We start from the raw sequence: 21,540 nt of genomic DNA, 5'->3' as shown, positions 1-21,540 counted from the left end.
AAAAATAACAGAGAATATTATACCAAGAATTTGCATCATCCAGCTTTGAGATTTTTCAACATTTTGTCAATTTTATTTCATCTCCTCCTACTTTTTATTTATTTAGGTTTGGTGGAGTGTTTTAAAGCAAGTATCATTCATTACATCATTTAACCAGTAAATACTTAAGCATGTATCCTTTTTGTAACGTAACCACCAAGCTATTATAATATGCAACAGAATTACTGGTTATCCCTTAATATCATTCCCAACACATGTTCAAATTTCCCAAGTAGTTTCAAAGATGTCTTTCTACAATTGGTCTGTTCAAAGTAGGATCTAAACATGGTTGGTGCACACATCACATGTGGTTGTTATAATACGGAAGAGATTGGAGAAACTTAACAGTGCCACCTCCTGCCCTTTTGTCATGCCATTAGTTTGTTGAAGAAATTGAACAATTTATTTATTTTTCTTTGGGTGAAAGTTTACAGAGCAAATTCATTTTCCATACAGCAGTTCATACACATTTGGTCTCATGACATTGACTGCAATTGCCCACAGTATAACAGCTCTCTTGCCACTTCCTCTCTGTAGTTACCTCTACCCTGTGTCCTTCTTTCCTATGCATTCCTTCCCCTGAGATATCTCTCTGGAAGCTGGGCAATTATTATGTTGCTTTTGTTGTTAGGTGCTATTGAGTTGATTTTTGACTCATAGTCACTCCATGTGACAGAGTACAACTGCTCTGTAGGGTTTTCTAGGCTATAATCATTACAGTAGCAGATGATCAGATTTTTTCCCCTTGGAGCTTCTGGGTAGGTTCGAACTGCTAACCTTTTGGTGAGCAGCCAAGTGCTTAACCATTGCGCCACTAGGGCTCCTAGCATGTTAGGTAGGCAGAATTTCGAAAGGCAGGTATATGAGAAGGAAGAGGGTATTTCAGACCGTTGGAAGAAAACAGGAGAACTCAACATGGGGAGGAAGAAATGTGTAAGAAACTCAAGAAGGCAGGGATGACATTGACCTTTCTCTTCCTTGCACATCGGGGAGCACAGCTTAGTGAGATTACTTGGGCAGAAGTTGTTAGGCTGGAGTTAGACGAGCTGAGAAGAATGGTTAAAGGGTGCTGTACAACAGACACTTGAAGTAACAAGCGCTGTAATGACAGCAGCAGAGCAGTATAGCTAAAAGCCTTGGATCTGGGGCCAGGCTGCCTGGGTTCAAATCTCAGCTCTGCTGCTTTGTAACTGTATGGTCTTAGGTAAATTTTGGAACATCCCAGAGCAACTGTTTGATCATCTGTAAATATGGGAGTTAAAGCAATATCTGCATCATAATTTTGTCTTGAGTATTAAGTGAAATTACATATGCAAATGCTTAGTAAATGCTCAAAAAAAGTTAACTATTATAGGAATCCAAACCAAACCAAACCCACTGCCATCAAGTCAATTCTGACTCATACTGACCCACATTGGGTTTCCAAGGCTATAAATTTTTACAGAAGTAGATTGTCTTATCTTCCTCCTATGGAGCAGCTGGTGGGTTTGAACTGTTAACCTTCTGGTTAACAGCCAAATGCCTTACCCACTGCACTAACAGAGTTCCTTATTATAAGAATCAAAAGCCAAACTCACTGCCATTGAGTCAATTCTGACTCAGAGTGACTCCCTTTGGGTTTCCAAGGTGGTAAATCCTTATGGAGGTAGATTGCCCAGCCTTCCTTCCACAGAGTGGCTAGTGGGTTTGAACTGCCAGCCTTCTGGTTAGCAGTCAAATACCTTAGGCACTACACCCAGAACTCCTTTATTATAAGAATAGTGCCACAGAGAAAATGGCAGAGGCATTATCTGTAAGAGATCCTGCAGAAGTAGAATGGACTTCTACTTCTGTTTTGGTGACTGACTGGATATGCTGAGAAAAAGGAGTGCTTTCGTTGCCTCTAGTGTTGCTTTAACAGAAAATACCACCAATGGGTGCCTTGAACAAATGGATTTATTCTCTTACAGATTAGGAAGCTAGAAATCTGAGTTCTATGTGCCAAGCTCTAAGGACTGGGTGAAGTCCCCTTGACCTTGGGCTTCAGCTCTGCCTCTTGTTCTCAGCCCACTGGAGCTGGAGTTGTCTCTTTACTCAGGCAGCTGCTGGCTGCTGAGGCTGAAAAACCCAAGGTAGACAAATAAAATGGCATAGTCCCAAAATTACTAAACAACATGGCAGGCCACTGGTTCAAGTCCAGAGACAGTCGAAGACTGGCAGGAAACATGGCAGGCTGCTGAATGAAGACTCAACTACACGCTGGGTCCAAGTGTGTCAAAAACTCCAGTGACCTTTTTCAATGCTTCTTGCCATATACTGGAAGCAGACCACATCCCTAAGGCAGCTAGCTACTCAGCTGCTCACAGTAGATTCCACCATGGAGTGGATTACTGGTCTCATCATGGGGAATCACTACATCCAACTGCCTAGTCACTCAAAACCAGGCCCAGCCAAGTTGACACACAACCTTAACTACCACAAGGAGTTAGGTAAGAGAAGAATACTGATAACTCAACTTTTTAATTCTCTTCTTCCTCATCCCACAAAAGACACATGTTGTTGTTGTTGTTGTTACGTGCTGTCGAGTCGGCCCCGACTCACAGCAACCACCCCTCCTTGGGTTTCTGAGGCAATATCACTACGGAAGTAGGATTGCCCAACCTACCTTCTGAGGAGTGGCTGGTGGGTTTGAACCGCCAGCCTTCTGGTTAGCAGTCAAGTGCTTTAGCCACTATGCTACCAGAGCTCCTAAAAGACACATACTTATACATATACATATACACACCCATCACAGTCACTCTGCAGTTCACAAATAGAATAAAGGATGATAAAAAAGATTAGGATTTTCTTTTTACTCAACATGATACATTTGAAATACTGGAATAATATTCATGTGAAGCAAATCACTTGGAAGTTGATCTTTTGGGTCTTGAACTCTAGGAAGATAGCAGAACTAGAGATATCGTTTCAGGGTCATGTACATCGATATAATAGTTAAATCAGTGCTAAGATAAACATCACAAGGTGCAGAGCAAAAAAAAAAAAGTGAACTGGAACACACTGAGGACCATTTAGGGGTCAAGCATTAGTGAAGGAGATCAAGGTGTGGGTTGAATGTAAGCAAGGAGTTTAGAAATGGCTGTGTAATGAAACCAAGGGAATACAGCTTTTTAAGGAGGCTCTTCACCAGTGTCAAATACAGAACTTAAATAGAGGAGAACCAAGAGGCAGCCACAGACTTGGCTAATAAGAAGTAATTTAAGATGCAGGGCTGAGTCTGGGGAGTGTGCTCTAAATGCAGAATGGAAATTGTTCATACAAAAGTGAAAATTAAAGACATATAAGTGAAATTAAAGAAAGGAGGCAGGAGGGAGGACATTAAAAGGTAAGAGCAGAGAATGCTGGGAAATGATCTCAAATCACATAAGGAGATGGAGAGGCCTGAGGGCTTTGGTGATTAGGAAGTCACTAGTATCTCTGGGTAGCATAGTGCCTAAGGCACTTGACTGCTAACCAGAAGGCTGGTAGTTCAAACCCACCAGCCACTCCTCAGAAGGAAGATGGGGCAATCTACTTCCATAGTGATACCGCCTTGGAAAACCAAGGAGGGGTCGCTATGAGTCGGGTCTGACTCGAGGGCACATCACAAAACAACAGTATCTCTGGGAGTCCCTAGGTGGTGTAAACAGTTAATGCACTTAGTTGCTAACTAAAGGGTGGAAGGTTCGAGTACACCCAAAGGTGCCTCAGAAGAAAGTCGTGGTGATCTACTTCTAAAAAGTCAATGATTGAAAATCTTATGGAGCACAGTTTTATTCTGACACAGATGGTGTCATCATGAGTGGGGAGCTGATTTGACAACAACTAGTGGTAGCAGTGGTGGTGAGGGAGGTTTTTCAATGAGATGGCTTATCTTTGAATTGTACATTTATGAATTAAAATCCTTGTGGTACATCTAAAATTTTAGTAAAAAGACTTGTTTCCATATGGTGAGCTCAGTCCCATGGGAGCCAAATTACCAATAACCAAAAAGCAAATCTGTGGCCACTGAGTCCATTCCAACTCACAACAACCCTACAGGACAGTGTAGAACTGCCCCATACAGTTTCCAAAACTATACATCTTTATGGAAGCAGACTGACTCATCTTTCTTTCACAGAGGACTGGTCAGTTCCAATAACCAACCTTTCGGTTAGTAGCTGAGCGCTTAAACACTGCATCACCAGGACTCCTCCCTGAATTATCAATGCTACTATGTAAAATAGCAAAACAAAAGCTATGCGATCCAATTACATTGTGGTGATTGGCACTCACATGTAAGGTAAAAATAGTGTGCTCAGCACCAGCCATAAGAGAACTGCAAAGTCTCATTAGATAGACCAGCCTCAGAAATACTCAGCTAGATGTTAAAAGAAAAGCTAGACATGTCTTCCCAGCCAAGCACATGTTCTGTGCATACTCTGAGGTCCATAACCTCAAGGTGAGTACAGTTAGTCTAACATGTTTCCTGAGTAACACCCCCATCATCATAAAACTGCTCCTGGTGAACTGACAGTCCTACATTTTCTTTTCTTTCAATGACAAGATGTTAAATTCATCGTTTAAGGAAAGTCTGGGAGAGCACTGCAAAGTTCTGCTATTGCTGTTGTTGACCTTTCACTTGTTCTAATTCATGTTTTTCCATGATGTGCATGTTTATTCACAAAGAGTGGGCGCTGGGAGGTCTCTCCCAGGCTATCTTGGGAGGCTGTGAGGGAAGCCGGAATGACGTCAGACACAAGGCTACAGTAACCAATTTGTACATAGTTATAGTCAAATTCCTTTATGGCAACACTCACAACTGCAAATATAAGGGGGAATGGAGCTGCCCTGAACCCGTTAGTTTACCCCAATAGATCCTTGCTTTGTTCTCAATGGGGTTGCACAGAGCTCCACAAAGCCCCCTTCCCTTTAATGGCAATGCAGACACATTGAAGGAGGGAGAATTCCAATGCCAGAGCCAAAAGTTGATTGTGAAGGAATTCTCCATCTCTTAGTTTCTGGAATCTGTGAATAGAGGCTAAGTTAAAGACTGTAGGCAGATTTGCACGGAAAAGCAGGGAGACACATATCGCTTGCCATCATAATTACACCTAGTTGGGTTTTATTTTATTTTTAAAGAAACTGTTTTCTCCTTCTCATTTCAAAGTAGTCTTCATTGGAACATAAAAGCCTTTCTGTTGGTTAGGATGGTGAATATTTATTGTCCCTTCTTCTGGGGACATGAGTTGATTTTCTCATACAAAAATCTGATGTCTAAAGTAGGCTGTGGGTAACTCAGAAAGTGATCACGAGGGTCTCAGCAAAAAGAAAAAGCAGAACAAGTTTTCTGAAAACTCACAGCAAAAGTTCTGAATTCTAATAGGCTTTGTCATATGGTTAATATTTAATTCTCTCAGCACTCACTGCTGGTCCTTATGCAGGCACTACATCTGCTTAAGAGTTAAAACAGGTGTCTTCCCCAGCCATAAACAAGACTTGTAGAGGCGATTCTGGGCACCTGTGTGGGAATGATGGCTTTATGTAACAGAGACAGAACTCTGAGCACCATGGAACTCCAGTTCTAAGGCTAGACATATCAAAAAGTAAAGTTGTCTGAGGGAGCAAAGACTGTAAGGAATGTCACTGACAAAGAGAATAACAAAGCAATAAAAGGCATAGGGTCCCATAATATTTAGTACTTGCTTCATTATTAGCATGACTCAATCTGTCTTCATGTGGCCCTGGTTTACATTTAAAGTGTAACTGACTAAAAATAACCTTCAACATCCTAGATTTTCTGAAGTAACAACATAGCTTTCACTTCAAATCACACATCATTTCTCCAACATAAAAAAGCAGCAGTTGAGTAAGAAAGAATCCTTTTTCTTCAAAAAATATAGGCTCTGATCCCACAATGCCATCACTCATATTCCAGTCCAGAATCACATATAAATTCTTCCAGCACTTTCAATTGGCCTTGCTGGCTCCTTGGCCCTAGCTCACATCATCTGCGTGGTAGATAAATAACAGTCCCCTCCTCTCCCAAGACAGCCACATCCTAATCCCTGGAATTTGTGAACATGTTAGATTATGTGTCAAAGACAATCAAAGTTGCAGATGGAACTAAGGTTGCTAATCAGCTGGATTTAAAATACGGAGATTACCCTTTATTATCTGGATGAGCTGTACGTAATAACAAGGGGCTTTAAAAGTGGAAGAGGGAGGCAGAAGGAGGGTTAGAGATATAAAGACGGAAACACAGAAAGATGCTACTTTGCTGGCTCTGTGAATGGAGGAAGAGGGGTACGAGCCAAGAAATGCAGACAGCCTCTAGAAGCTGGAACAGCCAAGGGAACAGATTCTCCTCTAGAGCTTCCAGAAAAAAATACAGTCCTGACACCTTGATTTTAGCCCAGGAAGACTGATTTTAAGGAGCTCTGGTGACATAGTGAGTAAGGCATTTGGCTGTTAACCAAAAAGTCAGCAGTTCAAACCCACCAGCTGCTCTGTGGAAGGGAGATGGGGCAATCTACTTCCTTAAAGATTGACAGCCTCAGAAACGTAATGGAGGTTGCTATGAGTTGGAATTGACTCAATGGCAGTGAGTTTTTGGTTTTTTTAAGACTGATTTTGGAGTCCCTGGTGGTGCAAAAGATGAAGCACTCAACTGGTTGTTCGAATACACTCAGAGGCACCTCAGAAGGCAGGCCTGGTGATCTAGTTACAAAATTTCCCAGCTTGGAAAACCCTATGGAAGGGTTCCACTCTGCACACATTGAGTCACCCTGAGTTGGAAGCAACTCGACAATAGCTAACAACAAGAAGAATGATTTAGGACTTCTGACCTTTGAAACTGTGAGACAGCAAATTTGTGTTGTTTTAGGCCACTAAACTGGTGGTAATTTGTTACAGCAGCATTGAGAAACTAATATATCCTATTAGGAAGCAGAGACAACTTCATCTCCAGAAACTGTATTGTAACTCTAGGACAAAACAGTACCCTGGGCTTCTTTGGCAATACAACATATTCATTGTTTTGTTTTTGTTTCCTCCTAGATAAACTCCAGCACCCAACCATGTGCTAATCCAGAGAAAAGGTGATATAAAATGGTACATCATTTTCTAAATGTGTTGGTTGGTACAGATGGAATAGCAAATCTTCCCCCCCCCCCATTTTTACTGCAGAGGAATGCAGCACTATGTTTAGAAACTCAATCCCTTTCTAGTGAACCTGCATTAATGTGATTTTTTTAAATCTGCCTTTTCAGTTTTCTTGTTCTTTTTCTTTCAAAACATCCTGTATGTTCTGAATGCTTTAATAATCTCCTGAGATTATCTATACCTAGACAATTTTACCTCCGATATATATCATGCAGATTTTTATATCATGCCTCAAACACAGTTCAGAGATTTGATAATATTTAATATAGCACAACAGTAAATTGTCCTGTATGACAAGATGAATAATTTAATTAAGATGCTAGAATTTCTAATAGTTAACATGAATAGATTTTACATGCAATTGTGCATAGTTTTTGTTTTGAAGTAGAGGGAAAAAAACAAGAAATCGTCTGAGTAAGTTAAATATTAAGTAAGTTAAATATTATTAAGGAAGGAGGGCCCTTTTACGTAGATTGTCAAGATCTTATGGGAAGGAGAATATGACTAAACTCCATGCCTGGAGATAAATTAGGATGTGCCAGCTCCATTTCAATCCCTGTGCCCCAAGTGAGCAGGAAGTCTGATTTCTCTAACAAAGAACAAATAATGAATCATCAGGCTAGGTGAGTGGCAAGGCACAATTACATCAGGAGAACCTGCAAGAGAAAGGGAGGTGGCATGTGTGGTACAGTCCACAGAACAAAATTAAAAATAGAACAAACACTTACCCTCATGTCTCCGTTCACAGTTTTTGGCATGTGATTAAACGCATGTGCAGGATCCTTGTTGTACACTTTAAGGAGAGATCTGTCCTGAATGTTCCTGGAATCAAAAACATCAATAACTATGGCAGATGAAAGGAGCCCGATTTTGGCCATTTCTTTGGCTTTCCCTTCAGAATCAGGTAAAAACCATCATGGGACAACCTAGCATTGTCTGTAATTAAGTTAAGAAAGTTCTGCTACCATAGGATAGGCAAAAAATAAATAAGGAAAAGAAGAAAAATGACTTCAGCTTTTCCTTTCTTTTTTCGTTCCTCAAGGAAAGTATTATCCTTTCAGCATCATTCCCCACCCATAAATATTAGGTAGCGTGGACTTTCAGGATTCTGAGCATGGGAAACTAACACTTTCAAAAACAATAAAGCGCCAATATTCATAATATGTTCAAAGAGGTTTAGTTAATATTTAAATATTTAATTATTTACTTTGCCCAAACACCTGGGTTTCTGCTTATCTAACGAATGCACACGAAAGGAAAATGCTGTTTTTCTGTCAAACATTTTCAGCAAAGGAAAGAAAATGTATCTGAAGTCCAGACAGAAAATAAAAAGTATGACAAAGATCAAAACCATATCTTTACAATACCTTTTTTCCTCCTGTAGAGGATTTAAAAATTACATACATATATATTTCTACAGACAAATTGAGTTCCTCAAGGAGCAGGGTATTAAGGATGAATGTTGTTGTTGTGTGTCCTTGGGTTCTGACTCAAAGCAACCCTACAGGACAGAACAGAACTCCCCATAGGGTTTCTAAGGCTATGTTTACAGGAGCAGAATACCACATCTTTCTCCCAGAAAGCAGCTGGTGTATTCAAGCCACTGACCTGCCTGTTAGCAGCTGAGTGCTTAACCCCTCTGCCACCAGGGCTCCTTTTAGGAGGAATACCAAAAACAAAAATCACTGCCATAGAGTCGACCCCGACTCACAGTAACCCTAGATCAGAGTAGAACTGACTCATACAGTTTCCATGGCTATAAATCTTTACAGAAGCAGATTGCCTCACCTTTCTCCCATGGAGCAGCTGTTGGTTCAAACTGCTAGCCTTTTGGTTAGCAGCTGAATGCTTTAACCACTGTGCCACCAGAGCTCCTTTTTAGGAGGAACAGCAATAGATAAATTCTTCTACTTGCCCACCCTCCTGAACCTAAGCATTTCAAGCCCAGGAGTTATACTAAAGCAAAACACAGAAGTCCCACATCTTGCTCAGAAGCCTACCTTACAATTATTTAAGAGCACATAAATGCATGTGAAGTCCTTCCCTGTCTCCTTTCATCAGCAGACAGCCACCCAAACGCACCGGCAGCCCCATCTACACTGTGATGCTGTTCAGTCCCACAGCAGCGAGTGCAGGGACGAGCGCACAGGAGGCCACATTCCTTCCCTCCAGGTGCAGCCACACGTTTAGTGGGCTGATCTCAATCACCGGGATTATTGGGTTTTGTTTTGTTTTAAATGAAGTGGAGGAATCTTGGACTAGTCTTGTTTCTTTCCTTTAAATATCTGTCAGTAATTGCTTTGAAGCAATAACTAGTCCAAGCTTGCACTGTTGCTCCAGGTTTTAAGTAACTCATTGGAGCCTGTTTAAGGGGGAATCAACAGTCCTTCTTATTAAATGTCTAGGATAATACGAAGGGAGAGTTCACAGTAAGTAAAGAAATGGGCATTCACTAAAAGATTCACCCTTTGCTAAGGAAAAAAAAATAAAATCTCATTGTGACCATGTGGAGAAACTGAAAACCTTACTTAGATTATGATAAAAAAAAAAAAAAAAACAACTTACTGTGATTCAAAGGTATTTAAAATACACAATGTTGGTTTATGATTAATTTAGAAACATTCATCCTAGATAAACCAACAGTAAAAGTCCAGACTGAATTTGCCATGGCAACATTTACAACACAGAATTCCAGTCTGAACTCTCTATAGCATTTTCCCAAAGGAAATATGGAGAACCCAACACAATAATGAAACAGCCAAATGCCTCACAAATATATTCTCACTTCAAAAATATGGAAGGATATGAAATGAAATTTGTCTCTGGGTTTTGAAGACTGAAGCTGAGGCCTTCAGTAAAAATCAACATGATACGCTCTTTTTTTGTTGTTGTTGCTCTTATATAGTGCTGGCAATTAGAATTTATTCTACCATTTAAATAAAAATGTAATTTAGACATCTTATGCATAAAAGCAAAGAAATAGAATAATTCCTTAGAAAAAAGAGAAATGTGACAGAAATGTGATCTTTAAGCATAAATCTTATATTCATCATCAAGTAAAAATGTTTCTTCCACATAAACATTTTAAGTGAGATTAAAAAAAAGAAAATCAGGCTACCAATAAAAACCAAACCAACCCCCTGCCATCGAGTCGATTCCAACTCATAGCAACCTCCATTGGGTTTCTGAGGCAGTAAATATTTATGGAAGTAGATTGCCCAATTTTCCTTCTGTGGAGTGGCTGGTGGGTTTGAACCACCAACCTTCTGGTTAGCAGTCAGACGCCTTAGGCACTGTGTACAGCTAAAGTATCAAGAAGAAAACCATCTTCACAAGTATAAATATATTAACTGAGAATTATTAGTGTTTAAAGGGATCAGTTCTCTCAAGGGCTTCTTTCATCTACTTTAGCAGTTGAATCCATTAAGGGGAAATCATCTAAGTTTAGAACCTTTGGGGACCTTTTCTTCTTTGTCGTCCCTTTTCATTTTTTGCGATGATGTCACTATACTACTAAAGAACAGGCCAAAAAAAAGAAGTACTAAAATTCAAATAATTTGACTTTATGGCATGTGAATGTTGTAGAAAATGGCAACCCATTACAGTATTAAAATCCTTGCACAGGCTACAAAACAGAGGGGTCAAATTGTACATAACCACCTCAGCCTTGAGCTCCATAATCATGTGTGGACTTAATTCAATTTCACACTTATTTATTGTTACTGTTTTCTCAATTCCTCTAACTACAAAATAAAGACATATAGATGATTAATGTAACACAGCATTTCAATATAAAAACACTACATATGCTTTAAACATAACATGATTATCTCACGTTTATGTCTTGCAAATTTAATTTTTTTGTGTATGACAGCTTGATGTATAATCTATTTAAAAAAAAAATACAAATTTTCTGATACCCATGAATATTTTAAACTCATTTGTAAGAAGCAAGAGGGCTGTGTAGCAGATGTATCACCTATACCTTAGGGCATATGTCAAACTTTGAAAGCTCTAAATTACTCATACACCTCAGCACATGCCTAAATATGTCATTTGTGATAATTGTTAGATATTTATTGGTTTACATTTATTTTGCACTGGAGGCATATTTTTTAAAAAGTGGTATCCATTAATTCCATGTTGAAGAAACTGGGCAGCTTGTTATTTCTATGGAGCAGGGACCCAGAAATGCCAATTTCTGACCCAGATGCATGGATGATGGACCATTCCAAAGGAATTTAAAAAGAGTTCTCAACTAAGAATGTGGAGAACCAGGTCTGGAGCTGAGCTTGTAAGCTAAATGGCTTGCAGAAATGGTAGTACATCCTTTAACTATGATATTCTGCATAACATAAATGTTTTATAACATAAATGAAAAGGCTGGATTAGTCACTAGATAATCGTTCAGTATTCAGGCTATACCAATGACTGTGTTGTTTTAAGTCCTCCTTCTCAGGTTGTTTTGCTGGGACAGATTAAATGGGTCCCTTCTGTTCAACAGCATTACATCAATAAAGATGCTTTTATTTTCATGCCATCTGCAATACCGTGAGTCCACTAGCTTCCATTTAGGATATATCCAACTGGGGGCCCTGGAGAAAACCCATCAGGAAAAAAAGATGTTTTTGGTAAAGGACAATTATTTAAGAAACAAATGAAGAGTGTGAATGTCTCTTCTTTTCTTACAGATAGAAACACACAGTCCACAGCTTTCAATCTAACTTGATAGGTATGAATAGTACACCCAGAAGAAACACAGGCTTTATTGGTGGGAGAAAGAGCATTTGAGAAGGAGCTGGGAAAGTATCAGTTCTAAGTACTGTCTCAGGATCACATGGCCATGAGCAAGTCTCTCCATGTTTCTGGGCCTTAGTTTCCCAACTCATGAGTTTCTCTACCTCTTAGATAAAATAGTGGATTGGGTGATTTCTAATATATCTTTAAATGTAACATTCAAAGATCTATGTGGAAGAAATCTATCTTAACTTTTGTAAACTGTACATTGTAAATGAACTGCACAAAACCAGATAGTGAATTCACACATAGATGAGATAAGCCTGCCAAACAGGATAATACCTATTTTATTTATTGGGACCCTAAGAAATGTGGACTCTACACAAATTGCATCAATGCCCAAATCCAAAACAGTGGATAGAAAAATAGCATTAACTAACTACTCACCTGACATCATTTAATTCATAATACACATTTCTGCTTTCATCTTTGATGTAAATTGCGACACTCGGAGACTCCAGCATTTTCATGGTGAGCTGCTGCGGAAAGGCACTTACAAAGAGAGCACGAATTGTGTCTGCACTTGTAATTTCATTGGGCATCCTGAGCTGCTTGGTTTCATCTCCATATTGAAGATAGAGAACTCCTGTGCACAGAAGGAACACAATTATCAGTCACAGGTCAGCGTTTACCAGAAACAGCACAAGCTAAGCTTCCTCAACCCTAACCCACTCAGGAATGTTCAGACAAGCTTGCAAAGCACGTGACAAGAGACACATGTTTGGGATTTCCCAGGCATGCATGATGTAGCTTTCCTATCAGTACTTGTTTTCATTCCTTGGAGTCAAAGATGTGTTAAAGAGGCTCATTTTCAATTATTTTACAATGAAAAATTCAAGAGACTAATTTTCAGTTGGGCACTCTGGTGGCATAGTGCCTAAGGCATTTGACTGCTAACCAGAAGACTGGCAGTTCAAACCCACCAGCCACTCCCGGGAAGGAAGAATGGGTAATCTACTTCTGTAGAGATACAGCCTTGGAAACTCAAGGAGGGTTCTCTATGAGTGGAATTGACTCAATGGCAGTGAGTTTGGTTTGGGTTTAACTTTCAGTAGACTAAAGCAAAAAACAATACAGGCAGTCCTGGGTTACAATGAGATCTGTTCCTGTGTCTTTTAGAATGTGTTGGTAAATCGGAACAAGTACATACAGTTTTCAGTTAGCCTTACTTTAGTTCAAGAAAAGGCTTAAAGCCTTGGCAATGATTTAAAAGCTGCACGTGCAACAAGTGAAGGTGATTGTGAAGAATTTGTTGTGAGTAGGGGTTGGTTCATCTTTTCAAAGTGAGGGCAAATTTACATAACATTAAAGGGCAAGCAGGAGCTGCTGTAAGTCGGACATTCATAACCTGGGAACTGCCTGCACTTAATCCCCTTAAAAGGTATATTTAGGAACCTGATCCTATAGGGTGATTTTCCCATGTCTTTCATTAACACAATCATTATAACAATAGGTAAGCTATATAGCTTAAATTTTTATAGTCTATTCAGACACATTTTGAGTTAAAATGCTGACAATATTATTTCTGTAGCTCTTGGAAACCCAAGGAGGGGTTGCTAGGAGTCAGAGATGACTTGATGGCACATAACAACAACAATGCATATTTAGGAGCTCTGGTGGCATGGTGCCTAAGGCACCTGACTGCTAACCAGAAGGCTGACATTTCAAACCCACCAGCCAGTCCTCGGAAGGAAGGTTGGGCAATCTACTTCCGTAGCGATACCGCCTCAGAAACCCAAGGAAGGGTCGCTATGAGTTGGATCCAACTCCACAGCAGTGAGTTTGGTTTTTAGTAATGCATATTTACTGAATGTTCATACATACTACATTAAAATATTTACAAGAAAAAAGTCTGACACACCAAAGTTTCAGGAAAAAAACTGAGCAAGTTAGTTACACAATGAAGACCATGAACATAACTCATTGCCACTGAGTCGATTCTGATTCATAGAGACCTTAATGGACAAAGTAGAACTGCCCCATCAGCCTTCTAAAGTTTCAGTCTCTATGGAAGCAGACTGCCTCATTTTTCTCCTGTGGAGCAGCCTGTAAATACTCACCTACCATGCACTCTTTCTCAGAAGCTAGTAGACGATGTAACTCACAAAAAAGAAAAACTGAGCTCTTAAACAAGAAAGATGAAGATAACAGAAGCCAGGAAACAAGGGCTCCAATCCCACAGAATAACAAAGGGAATTCATGGAATAATGATACAGAAGACCCAGGAGGACAGGTATGCAGGGTGTATAGAGAACAACTCAGTCTGGATCAGGGGGACAGAAAGCTTGAGGAAGGATTATTCTCCACCACCACCCCCCCCCAAAAAAAAAGATTCAGACAGGATGAAACTGATGGAATGGGAAGGATAGTTTTACTTCTGGCTGAGAGTTTGTTAACAACTTAAAAACAGGCACACAGAAAAATCAGTAAACAAAAAAATCCAGGCAGTTATTGAGTTTAAAAATAACACAAAGTTGCACACAAAAAAGGGATTTTAATCATATGATACTATATAGTTCAACTCTGAATCACAATTATAAAGTCAAAATAATATTTTAATTATTAAAAGGACTGATGCAAGTATGGTTGGAAGGATGGGAAAAAGGGAAGTGTTTATATGAAAGTGTCTAAGGGATGGGTAGGAACTCTGGTAGTATAGTGCCTAAGGCACTTGACTGCTAACCAGAAGGCTGGTGGTTCAAACCCACCAGCCACTCCTCAGAAGGAAGATGGGGCAATCTACTTCCGTAGTGATACTGCCTTGGAAACCCAAGGAGGGATCGCTATGAGTCAGGGCCGACTCGACGGCACATAACAACAACAACAAGGGATGGGTAACCAGTTGCCACCCAGTCAATTCCCACTCAAGATGACCCTGTTTGTGTCAAAGTAGAATGGCCCTCCATAAGGTTTTCAATGGCTGATTTTTCATCAGCTTGCCAGGCCTTTCTTCTGAGGTGCCTCTGGGTAAATTTAAACCTCTAAACTCTTGGTTAGCAGGCAATTCCATTTACCATTTGCATCATTCAGGACTCCACAGTAAAATCTTCTTTATCCATCTCACTGCCATTGAGTCAATTGTGACTTCTAATGACAACCTCTCCTTGGGTTTCTGAGGCAGTATCACTATGGAAGTAGATCACCCAATTTTCCTTCTGAGGAGTGGCTGGTGGGTTTGAACCGCCAGCCTTCTGGTTAGCAGTCAAATGCTTTAGGCACTACACCACAAGAGCTTTTCAATGAAAACATGCTGAGTGAAATAGGCTTGACACAAAAGTCCACATACTGATTGATCCTACTTACAAGAAGCATCTAGAAAAGGCAAATGTATAGAGACAAAACTTTATTAGTGGATACCAAGTGCTGGGGGAGGGTGGGGGAAAAGGGAATGGAAGTTATTGCTGATGGGGTGCTGAGTTTCTGATTGCAGTGATGTAAAACTTTTGGAAATAGTAGTGATGGTAGCACAACATGGTGAACATAACTAATGTCATTGAACTGTATGTGTGAATATTATTGAAATGGCAAATGTTTTGTTACACGTGTATATACACTAAAATTTTTTAGAAATGTAACTGGTAATAAAAAGAAATTAATGGGCAAATGGAAAATTGTTTGTTATATATATTTACAACAATAAAATTTTTAAAAGGGAGAGAAGATTTAAGTGGCCTTAAAAATATAATTTACTTCATGGGCTCCACTTGCTGGAAACCACAAGGGCATTCTGGATGCCAGTGACTGGAAAGTTGCAATATTCCCCTTGTTACTCTTATACCCCACACCCTCTTGGTGAAGGGAGGTGCTGCCATCCCTCACTCCCACCCACCTTCTGGGCTGGCAGACATTCCATCCCAGTCTGTGTGCTCTGACCTAGCTTGGGTGCCCTGTCCCACCCTGCCCATATATTTTTTCTTTTCCCTTTTTTTTTTTTTTTTCAGTTAGTTTGTTTTAGGCTGTTTTAAAATTATTATTATTATTATGGTTCTTTTTATTTATTATCCTTTATTCTACCCTTCCCAGGTTCTGGTTTTCAGCTTTTCTCTCTTCCCTGTTCCTGGTTCCAATTTGTTTCTTTCTCATGATTAAGGCCCGTTTCCTGTTTTTCTTTTTGCATCTTTCCCATTTTTTTCTTCATTATTCTCCTACTCTACCTTTTTTCTCTTATTGCCCTCTCCTCAGATATTGTGGATTTTTTTTTTCTTTTCTTTTTCCCTTTTTTGGCAATTGTTCCTGTGTGTTTATGTCATGTGTTTTTTGTTTGCTTGCTTTTACTTTTTTTATGTTTTTTTTATTATTGTTTTTGTCTGAGTGGGAGACAGCAACTGTGCCCACACAATGCAACCACACCTGCATCTCCTGCAGCTTCACTTACTGAGTGAAAGCCACCTCTTCCTTTGCCACCAACTGGCCAATGATAAACAACCACTAAGAAGAGCCTGTATCACCCTTACTGCTCTTCATGAACAGTTAACAGAGATCTAAATACAACAACATCACAATGTCTCAGACACAAGAGACTATCACAGTCCACACAAAGAAGCAAGATAAAGTGGTAGAAACAAGGGAGCATGATACAGACCCAAAACACATCCCTGAGGAAGAAGCAGCATTGGAACTCACTGATAAGGAATTCAAAAGAATTCTACTTAGGTATCTTCAAAGGATTGAGGTACACATCAAGGAAAACGCTAAAAAAATTAAGGAAAACACAGACAAAACCCCAGAACAATTTCAGAGGAAAATACAAGAACAAAATGAGAAAATAAATGAAAAATTAGAAATGATTCAAAATCTACAGACAGAAATCCAGAAGATTAATACTAAATTTTCAGAAATAGATAATACATTGAAAGGGCAAAGGAACAGAACTAAATCAATGGACGACAGAATTAATAAGATTGAAGACAAATATCTGAATACTTCTTTGGAAGGGGATCAATCAGAAAAAAGATCAAAACAAAATGAAGAAAGCCTAAGGTTCGGTGTGTGTGTGGGGGTACCATCAAAAGGAATAGCCTACATGTCATTAGAATTCTAGAACAGGAAGAGACAAATAAAACCACGGAGAAAATTGTCCAAGATTTGTTGGAGGAAAACTTCCCTGATATGATGAAAGATGACAATATATCCATTCAGGAAGTCCAATGAACCCTAAACAGGATAGACCCCAAAAGAAAATCACCAAGACATATCATAATCAAACTCATCAAAACCAAAGACAAAGAAATCCTGAAAGCAGCACGAGAAAAATGAAAAGTTACTTACAAAGAATAACCAATAAGAATAAGTTCTGATTTCTCAGCAGGAACCATGCATGTGAGAAGGCAATGGGAGGGTATATATAAGACCCTGAAAGAGAAAATTTTTCAACCAAGAATTATAAGCAAAACTGTCCCTCAAATATGATAGTGAAATTAGGAGATTTTAAGAGAAGCAGAAACTAAGAAAATTTGTTAAAATCAGACCAATCTTACAAGAGATACTAAAGGGAGTCTTTTGAACAGAGAATCAATAGTAACAAACAACAAGCAACTATTAATACACAAGATGACATAACCCAGAAACCAACACAGCTATGGACATATCCAAAGTAAAATAAGCTTACAAGATTATAAATAGGGAACCAGAGACATCAATTGGCAAATGAGGACAACTACAAACCAAAAAGAGGGAAAATACTGTGTAGTTACAGAACTTCTCAATGATGAGGAAGTCAAGAGAGTTGCAAGATAGAATGGACTGTTCTAAACTCAGGGAGAAAATTATAAATCACAGGATACCCTCAAAGAAAAATTATAAACTTTCACATCATGATAAAAAAGAGGACAAGCACAAATATTTAGAAAATACTAAAACAATAGCAACAAGGGAAATGATAACATGATTCATAAACATAATGAGCTCACCACAGAAAATTATATGGAACAAAGAAACCAGGAACATGATAAAAAAACTCATAACAAAATGACCACAATCAATTCATACTTGTCAATACTTACACTGAATGTTAATGGACTAAATGCATTACTCAAGAGACAGAGAGTTACAGACTGGATAAGAAAACATAACAAATCAATACATTGTCTACAAGAAACACACCTTAGAGACAAAGACAAAAATAGACTAAAAATCAAAGATTGGAGAAAGATATATCAAGCAAATGGCAACCAAAAAAAGAGCAGGAGTGACAATACTAACTTCTGATCTGTATGATGATTCCTTAAAAAGTTGGAATTAGAAATACTATTTGACTCAGCCATTCCATTACTAGGTATATATCCTAAAGAAGTGAGAGCCAGGACAAGAACAGATATATGGACACCCATATTCATCGCAGCAGTATTTACAATAGTCAAAAGATGGAAACAACCTAGGTGTCCATCAGCTGAAGAATGGATAATCAAACTATGGTACATGCACACAATGGAATACTATGCAACCCTAAAGAATAATGTAGAATCTGCAAAACACTGCATAATGTGGATGAACTTGAAGGACATTATGCTGACTGAAATAAGTCAATCATGTTGTTGTTGTTATGTGCCCTTGAGTCAGAACCGACTCATAGCAAACCCTCCTTGGGTTTCTGAGGCAGTAGAACTATGTAAGTAGATAGCCCAACCTTCCTTCTGAGGAGTGGTCAGTGGCTTTGAACCGTCAGCCTTCTGGTTAGCAGTCAAGTGCCTTAGGCACTACGCTACCAGAGCTCCTTAGAAGGACAAATATTGTATGTCCATTATTGTAAAAAGGAAAGGTTTCTATATGGAAGGAAATTTTCTTTGTTGGTTACCAGGGGTGGTAGGGGAGGGGAGGGAACACTGTTAGATAGGTAGAGACAAGTTTTGATTTAGGTGAAGTGAAGGGCAATGTACCAATGTGAGTGATCAACATAGTGGCAATGAGGAAGAAGAAGACATAGAGAGGTACATGGGAGGTACAGAAAACAAACATGAAACTTTTTGCACATACAGTACTGCATTGTCAGTGAAGGCAAACATGGCTATACAGGTGGATAGATGGGTGGACAGGCTGACCTATTAGGTATGTCTATGTAGGGGGCAGTGTGCCCAAGACCATGTATAGGGTTGGTAGACAATATTTCTACAAGCATACTGCTATATTCTTTTAGAATTCCCAGGTATATAGCAGAGCTGAGGGCCAAGGTTGTAGTCACTTCTTGGCCACAGCCAGCTACTCAGAGAGAGTGAGTAGTTAGACCTGTGGGCTTGGGACCATAGTCACAGGGGACATCAAGCTCAATTGGCATAATGTACTACAAAAAACATTATTATTCCACATCCTACTTTGGCAACTAGTGATTGGGATCTTAAAAGCTGGCAAGCAGCCATCTAGATGCAACGATGGGTCTCCCTTTGTCCAGAGCAAAGAAGAATGAAGAAAACCAAAGATTCATGGAAACAATTAGTCAAAGCGGCTGGTACACCATGTGATCCTCAGCCTATAAGGCTATGAGACCAGAAGAACTAGTTGGTGCCTGGCTCCCACTGTCAACCACTTGGAGGGGGATCCATGTAGGAGATACTAGATAGAGAGGGAAAATAATGTGGAACAAAACTCAAAATCATTGGGGGGTGGGGAGAAGGGACCAGGTTTGCTGGTCTGATAGAGCCTGGTGCAACGCCTGAGACTATGGACCCTAACTGCCTTTCAGGTCTGGAATTGACCCCACTCCTATGGCTTCCAGCCAAACAAAAGACAGGCACACAAGCTGAACAATTACACTAGGTAGATACACTCCTTGGAGAGATCAATCATGGGAGGATAGAGGGGCTGTGTATGCACAGGGAGACAGCTCAGGGGGCAGGAGTGCATGGGATGGAAGGATGCAGGGAAGAGGTACTATGGAAAGAAAGAGGGAAGAGAGTTGTTGCATTGTGGGGGATTATAGTCAATGTCATGAGACAAAGTGTTTGTGAACTGCTGTATGGAAAATGAATTTGCTCTAAAATTTCACCCAAATCACAATAAAAGTTTAAAAAAAAATCATTCACTTCATTAGTAAAACAGCTTAGAGACCTTCCCATAATCAGCACACAGAGCTCCCTCATTACTTTGAACAGGTGCCTGACTTCCCTGTATGAGTTTCTGGAAGTCATTTAGGTTGTTTCCAAAAGAACTGTGGTGGCAAAGTGCCTCAGGCATTTGACTTCTAACCAGAAGATTGGTAGTTCAAACCCACCAGCTACCAGTGTAGTGTAGGATCCATGTAGGAGATACTGGATAGAGAGGGAGAACAATGTGGAACTCAAAATCATTTGGAAGGAAAATTGGGCAATTTCCTTCTGTAAAGATTTACAGCCTCGGAAATGGGGGTCATTATGAGTTGGAATCGATTCGATGGCAGTCTTTTTTTTTTTTTTTCAGTTGGGTTGTTTCCAACTTTTCTTAATATTAGGAGCCACACTTCAATGAATAATAGTTTGTATTCCCATGTCATTGCACTCTTTTGGGAGTATTTTTACAAGAGAAAATTCTAGCAGTGGAGTGCTTTCTGGATACCGCCCCCCCAAAAAACAAAAACTCACTGCTGTCGAGTTGGATCTGACTCATAGTGACCCCTCTCCTTGGGTTTCTGAGGCAGTATAAGTACAGAAGTAGATTGTCCAACCTTCCTTCTGAGGAGTGGCTGGTGGATTTGAACCACCAGCCTCCTGGTTAGCAGTCAAATGCCTTAGGGACTATGCCACCAGAGCACCCATGTTTTCTGGATAAGTATATTTAAACATGCTTTTCTATATTTTGTATCCATGTATTCCTATCCATAGATTTTAAAGAATCCCCTTCTCATACCACCTTGCAGCCTTGGATATAATCTGAATTCTTAAAAACAAAACAAAACAAAATACCCTTACTTAGAAGCCCTGGTGGCATAGTGCCTAAGGCACTTGACTGCTAACCAGAAGACTGGTGGTTCAAACCCACCAGCTACTCCTCAGAAGGAAGATTGGGCAATCTACTTCTGTAGAGATACTGTCTCAGAAACCCAAGGAGGGGTCACTATGAGTTGGAATTGACTCAACGGCAGTGAGTTTGGTTGTTTTTTTTTTTCCGGTTTTACTTAGAAGCAGTGAGCTTCTGCTGTTTGTGGTGAAAGGAAATTTGGCATCAATTACGGCTAATCATTGCCTAACATGATGAATATAATTGCTATCACTAAGTTGTACACCTGAAAAATGTTGGATTGGTCAATGTGTTCCACATATTTTTACAACGATTTTAAAGAATTCCTTCATTTTTTAAAAAAGAGAAAACAGTTGGCCTAGGTTCTCAAAGAAAACCAAACACTTTGAGGGAGGGAATCACTGGGCTTCAGGCTTGGGACCATAGTCTTGGGGGACATCATGCTCAACTGGCACAACACAGTAGATAAAAATCTTCTTCTATGTCCTACTTTGGTGAGTAGCAACTGGGGTCTTAAAAGATTTTGAGCAGGAGGCGGGGCAAGATGGCGGACTAGGCAGAAGGATTGCACAGACCCTCTTCAACAAAGAAAAGGGAAACCAATTAACACAGACACAG

At 39.7% G+C, this 21,540-nt stretch overlaps 1 protein-coding gene across 1 annotated transcript in view; it reads right to left on the bottom strand.

Annotated features, from left to right (window-relative positions):
* The window catches only part of KIAA1217 (KIAA1217 ortholog), a 476,753-nt gene that overhangs the window by 150,347 nt on the left and 304,866 nt on the right, over positions 1-21,540 (bottom strand). The window contains exons 4-5 of the mRNA XM_042780340.1: positions 12,385-12,583; positions 7,929-8,022 (exon numbers count right to left, since the gene is read on the bottom strand). Coding sequence (XP_042636274.1) covers positions 7,929-8,022; positions 12,385-12,583 — 293 coding nt within the window. The remainder of the gene's footprint in view (positions 1-7,928; positions 8,023-12,384; positions 12,584-21,540) is intronic.

This window comes from Orycteropus afer, unplaced genomic scaffold, assembly GCF_000298275.1.
Source record: "Orycteropus afer afer isolate SDZICR_OR568_19922 unplaced genomic scaffold, OryAfe1.0 scaffold00035, whole genome shotgun sequence".
Classification (NCBI taxonomy): domain Eukaryota; kingdom Metazoa; phylum Chordata; class Mammalia; order Tubulidentata; family Orycteropodidae; genus Orycteropus; species Orycteropus afer.
Note: the sequence above shows the minus strand (reverse complement) of the source record. Positions and strands in the feature narration are given on the sequence as shown.